This window comes from Austrofundulus limnaeus, unplaced genomic scaffold, assembly GCF_001266775.1.
Source record: "Austrofundulus limnaeus strain Quisiro unplaced genomic scaffold, Austrofundulus_limnaeus-1.0 Scaffold5, whole genome shotgun sequence".
In the NCBI taxonomy this organism is placed as follows: Eukaryota; Metazoa; Chordata; class Actinopteri; order Cyprinodontiformes; family Rivulidae; genus Austrofundulus; species Austrofundulus limnaeus.
Window position 1 is genome coordinate 4389673 of NW_013952407.1, and position 6068 is coordinate 4395740.

General features: G+C 42.5%; 1 protein-coding gene across 2 annotated transcripts in view; it reads right to left on the bottom strand.

The window, feature by feature from the left end:
* Positions 1 to 3304: 3304 nt before the first annotated feature.
* Positions 3305 to 6068, bottom strand: part of cmtr2 (cap methyltransferase 2) — an 8128-nt gene continuing 5364 nt past the window's right edge. For both annotated transcript variants that reach the window (XM_014028133.1, XM_014028140.1), the window contains exon 3: positions 3305 to 5816. In XM_014028133.1, the coding sequence (XP_013883587.1) occupies positions 4770 to 5816 (1047 nt within the window). In that variant the 3' untranslated portion in view covers positions 3305 to 4769. The remainder of the gene's footprint in view (positions 5817 to 6068) is intronic.

A 6068-nucleotide genomic window follows, 5' to 3' on the forward strand; every position in this document is an offset into this window, starting at 1 on the left:
GTCCTGGCCTGTAGATGAGTGTAAACTGCAGAGTCCTGGCCTGTAGATGAGTGTAAACTGCAGAGTCCTGGCCTGTAGATGAGTGTAAGCTGCAGAGCCTGTAGATGAGTGTAAACTGCAGAGTCCTGACCTGATGATGTTGCTCTTCTGTGCTGGGCCATCTGTTTGAACAGTAGCTGCTTTGTTTCTCTGATGTATAACTTGTTCAGAGTTTCACGTTTAGCTTTGTACCAGACTGCATGGCTTGCACTTTGAAACTGTCTGCCGTTTATTAGGTGAGGTATGAGGTGAACACTATATTCAGAACTACTCAAAGAAACTCACTCATTAACACTAACTGCTCAATTTTGCTCAAGTGAATAAAAATATTGATGAAAAATAAGAAGAGTTTTTGTCTTATATTTATTAAAGGTAGGCTTCTGACGAGTAGTTTTCAGCCGTTAGTATCTTACCTGCAGCAGATAGCTGTCTAAGCATTATCATTTAAATCACAGTTCAAATAAACACATAATTGTTAACATTTAAACTTATTTCTGGACCTGACGGTTGTTGTTACAATGAAGATTGGCCATGTTGGAACCCATGCTGTCACTGCAACATGTTCTGAGGGAAACACATGCAAAAAAAAAAGGTTCATGGTAAACAAATTTGGTAACTATTTGATGCAAAAGTATTTGATTTGAACCACTATAACAGAAGAGTATCTCTCAGGAGAATTTCTGTTTCATCCTCTAAACAAAAGGTGTCGAACTATAGTCCTCGAAGGCCGCTAACCAGCATGGTCTCTGGTTTCCCTGCGCAATCACATGTGATTTGCCTGAATGGATGATTGACAGAAACCAAATCAAATGTGTCGGAGCAGAGAAAGAAATAAAACATGAAAGACAGCAGTCCTTGAGGACCTGAGTTTGACACCCCTACTCTAAACAAAGTTTGCTCAGATTGTCTACTGCAAGTAAAATACTGACTACTCATTTCTCCACAGACATTCATTTCATAAAATCTGGTCCCCAGACTGAGGACGTCAATGAGCCTGAAAACATCATCTATGAAAACTAATTTCCAGCCCTCATTACGCTGCTCCTCGTAGCTGTCGGAGAGATTACTCGTAGCCTTCCATCGCTGCTAATTAGTAAAATATCAATTTRTGACGCCATGTCTTTTGAATGTTTAATTGTTTCTTGATAAGAGCCTCAGCAGCAGGAAGCTCTGAGTGAAAACGGATGTTATTCATGTTACTGTGTGTTCGCTCTGATTGAAATCTTCAAGCCTTTTGTGTTCATATTTTTTTAAGGATTTTGCTCCTGTTTCATTAGATAAGACATAATTTCCACACAAAGTAAGAACTGGAATAATCCACCGGTGCAGCCTGAGACGTGGCAAAAGACTTAACTGAGCTCATGATCGCACACCGTCCTGCTGCTGCTGGTTCTGATTCACCTCTTTGACCCGTGGGTTCAACTTGACATTCAGACTTAACTCAGCAGCAGATCTCATACAGATCAGGATGTTAAAATAAAGTCACAAATTTGCACCTCTTTCTGTTTTTAAAACTTCAGTAGTACATCCTCTTTGTTGCAGTTTAWTTTTTTGACAATAAATGTCCAATGAACGTTAAAAAAAATCCAACGAACTTTTGTCATTTTTGACAATGAAATTTATTGTCCACGTTTACCAAACATCTGACTCCTAAACTGACGGTAAAGGATGAATATTTGAGTTCATCTTGTTAAGTTTTTAGGTCTGCAGCCGGGTCTTAAAGGACAACGTCGTCAGCTGAGCCACAGTGACCTGAATGATGGAGGGAAATTGGGAGTGGATGCCCTTTCCTGGTCTGACTTTGAGTCTGTCGGCCTGTTATTAGGACGAATTTCATTCTTTCAAAGTCGCTYGCGACCTTTAAAACCTCAGGCTCAGTTGTGATTTATACAGCAGGTTGCTGCTGATGTGAGTTTAACACCTACTGTACAGTTTCCCTGCAGGGGAAACCGATTTCTTTTGAATGATTCTCTTGAYGAATGCAAACAASCAGAGGAAAAGCTTCAGAACTGAGRGAGAACGACAAACTTCCTGGTGACATAAACTGTTAAAAGTCTGAGGACGCTGCTTTATTTCTGAAATAAAATGAAATGGCTGAAAACCCCAGCGAGTAATGGGTGGGGAGCTTATTTGTCATGGCTATGTCCAGAACATGGCYGCCATCTTGCATCRAAGTCAAATTTTTCCAGTGAGAGGGGACACCAGACTAGACCACTTTGTAGTTTTCTGCACCTGCTTTCACAGATAAATATCAGAGGAGATACTACGGTTTTTCATTTATCGATAAAGATATCCACGTCCCCCCCGTCCCCCCATCTATGGCTGAGAAAACACTGGACGAGGTGAAATGTTGGAGTGTCAACACAGGACTTTTTACAAGGAGCCTATAAGAGAAAGTGCAATTTTAAGTTTTCATTGGTAAATACAGAATTTAGTAACCTGTAACAACTTCTTAACAATTTTATGCATTTACTAAAATATAATTACTGCTTATAGTCTTTCAGCTCATTYTGAATTTTATTCYTTTCTGCTCTTACCYACATAGAAGAACTGAGCAAGTCCTGAGATATTCGAAATACTGGATTATTTTAAGTCCTGCTGGTACTCACTACTTTACTAAATGACCCAGCAGTTGTCCATGCAGTTAGTAACACGCAACATGCTTTCTTTCCAGCAGCATTTGAACGTCAGCCGCTCTGCATCATTTGTTTAAAAAAAAAAAACGAGTTCATGTAAAGTTCACATAAAATTCCCATCTGACCTGACGACTGAGTCCACAGACTGAACYGTTGCACAGCTTTTTGTTATTTGCATCTGTGAAATCAGAGTGTGGGACGAAGCTGACTTGCACATAGCACGTTATATATCAAGAGAAAAAAAGAACTTGAAGAGATTTTAGTCTACGTTGTATTGTATTGTAAGAAACCTAATCGTGACCTGTGCTGGCAAACAGAGTTGATTTGAAAACTTGATCATTGGTTTGAGAAGAAGTCATCGGGAAATCCAGTCTTATATTTATTAATAAGGAAAAATCCCTTGGTTTCACAATAAGCCAAACATTATATGAAGGGATTTCCCAGCCAGGATAGTTATGATGGTTTTAGGGACTCAGTTTTACAGGAAAGACCAATATTTTTGCAGGCAGTTTTTGTCTTTGTTTTATTTTTTTGGTAATTTTTATTTTTATTTATGTCAGATTTGTTGCAGATTTACTGCGTAATTTAATATTTCGTAAGTTGTGAACAAAAACTTGACAATTAGATAATTTTACAMATCAGCCGTTTCAAAACAAAGACTTTATTTCAGCACATTATTTTTTGTAAGAAAATAAATTATCATACTAAACGAAATACAAAACATTTCTGAAACGCCTCCACATTAGAACAGACTTATATAAAAATAATTTTTAGACAACACACCTTTGTTAATAACAAAAGCCTTAAAATAAAATCTTTGAACACGRTCCTTCAAATGAGTCCAAAAAAAGTTCAAAACTTAAAGTAGTGACCAAAACGTTTCAAAAGTGTCACCTAAAAGTAGAGACAGAAGTCATGTTCAACATTATTATACAGTCTATTAAACAAGTTATTAACTATTTRTAGTTGCACGTTTTAGCTTCAAAACCCAAACACTGTTCCTGGAATTCAACTGAAAACCTCCGTCTCGATGTTTCCTGACCCCACCCTTACAAATATGAACCTGACTTCAGAGCTTAGTTTCCCAGAAGTGTTAAAAATCGTAATTTAATGTATTTACAACCACACTGCTTTGCTCGAGCACATTCTCTGTGTAAATCAGAAAGAAGTTAAAATAAGCTGTGATCATTAAGTCGTTTTCATGATGCTGGTTTGAACTCGCTAACATCTTGCCTGTGTGATGTTTTCAGTAAAATCAGTAAGAATTGAGACAGAAAACTTTAGCTTTTGTTGTCTGACACAAAATCAGCTAATGTAGCTTCTGCATCGGACATGGAAACATTTGACACGTTAAAGGGGTTATTCTGAGCAAATAAAAGCAGCCCAATGATAAAACCTAAAAGGAACATTTTGCACTTAACTGGACATTCTTGGCATTTAACCTGTWAAACTCACTAATATCCCTGTAATGAACTGAATCAGGTGAAGCTGACATATTGACCTTAGCGTTGGTTTAGGTTGAAGTTAAGCTGAAATGTGAATTGATCCACGTAAAAAAATCATCCATTTCGAATGWCACTGAGCCTAAAACAGTGTGTAACCTGATGAGACAAGCTCACATCAAACAGGATTAAGTCCTAAAGTGGAGAAACGGGCAGCTGTGGTGCTTTGTTAAAACGTTAGCAACAACTGAGTTTTGTCAAAATATAATAAATAAATGCTGTATCTACAGGCTGTAAAATGAAATATCTGAATTATAATCATAAAGAATTTTTTKAAGCACTTAACTTAAATGAACTTACATTTTTGTTATTTTCCCTGTGAGCTAGCAAAGCCTTTTTTCTTTTCAGCTGGTAAATCTTTATATCCAACTATTATTTGAGGTTTTCTCTTTAAAACTAAAGTAGAATAAGCTAAAATAGGACCAAACCTCAATAAGTTATCCTGATTAGAAAAACAAATCAAGTTTTATCTCTGGAAAGGCTCATCCCATCAGGAAGATCAAAAATCTGTTTTTAATTTTGACTAAATTTGACTTAATCCTCAGTTTGATGTGATGGATCATAAATGTGAGTGACAGCTTGTAAAACTGCACTATGACTGCAGGAGGAGGTGCAGCTTCTGCTGAACGATTTCAAAGTTCATGCTCCACAGGAAGTCGGTCAGTCCTCCGCCCAGCAGCTCCTCCATGGGAACAAACTGCAGCACCTGCCGCTCTCCTCCGCACAGCGGAGCTTTACCTGCGCCCTCCTCCCCCGCCAGCAGCCGGCTCACACAGCTGCGCACGTCGCTCAGCGCCGGCAGCAGTTGCACGGCGGCTTCGGGGCAGAAGCCGACGCAGACGAGCAGCGCCCCGACCGGGGCGGCGGGGGGCGGACAGCGGTAAGACACGGAGCAGAAACAGGCGTGGAGGCAGAGGACGACGGCCGCCGTGACCCGGGTGAGAGCAGAAAACAGAGGCAGCAGCAGGACGTCACCAGAGCTCAGGGACTGCAGGGCGAAGGTGAGAGCCTCGAGAAGCTGCTGCTGGTACAGCGGCTCCCCGTCGTGCAGCAGCTTACTGCCTCTCTGRGGGAACCGGGGCTCGGAGCGGAACGACAGAACCAAACCCCCGACCTGGTTCTCGCTGGCGGCCCACGCCGAGCGGCTGCCAAACACCAGACACTTCCTGCTCCCCGCGGAGCTGCCCTTCAGYGCGCCAACGCCCGCAGCTTCAGACAAAATGGAGTCCGAGGAAGGCGGCCGGCAGGAGCTGCAGGAGGACAGGAAGGTCCAGTCCTCGGTGGAGTCCATCAGGGCTTCGTTCAGGTGGTTCAGCAGCCCTCCTTCACAGAACGGAGAGTTCCTGACCGCAGGCAGCGCCGTTCCAGTGACCACAAACCACGAGTCTGTGTGGCAGACGGACATGGGTCCCTCCAACACACAGCCYGTCCCGCCGTCCTCGGTCCAGTGTCTCTGGATCCGGGCGCCGTGGCAGCTCCTCTCGACCCGCTCCCTCCAGCTCAGGGTGAGGAGCTCCCTCCGCTCGTTGAAGGAGCCCGTCTGCTTCTTCTGCCCCAGCGGTCGACCGGACGTCACGCCGCAGCAGGCCGGACTCACCGCGTGACGAGAGATCCACCGGCCTCGTGGGAGAAAGCTCACCTGCCCAGAGAAACCATCAACCCTGAGATCCTGAATTCACGTTCAGATATTTAGACAAAACAAAAGAACTGAGTCATCGAATCCAAACACGGTCTGATCTAGAGCTGCACGATGCTTCGTTTGAGCATCTCATCGCAAAGTGCAGCAGCCACCCTGCAGGTCCTGTGATGATGGGGCATCGACTCTTTTAAATGAAACCAGAGAGCGTTGACAGAGAGGAGAAGGTAGAAATGACTCAGCCTGTAACTGAAA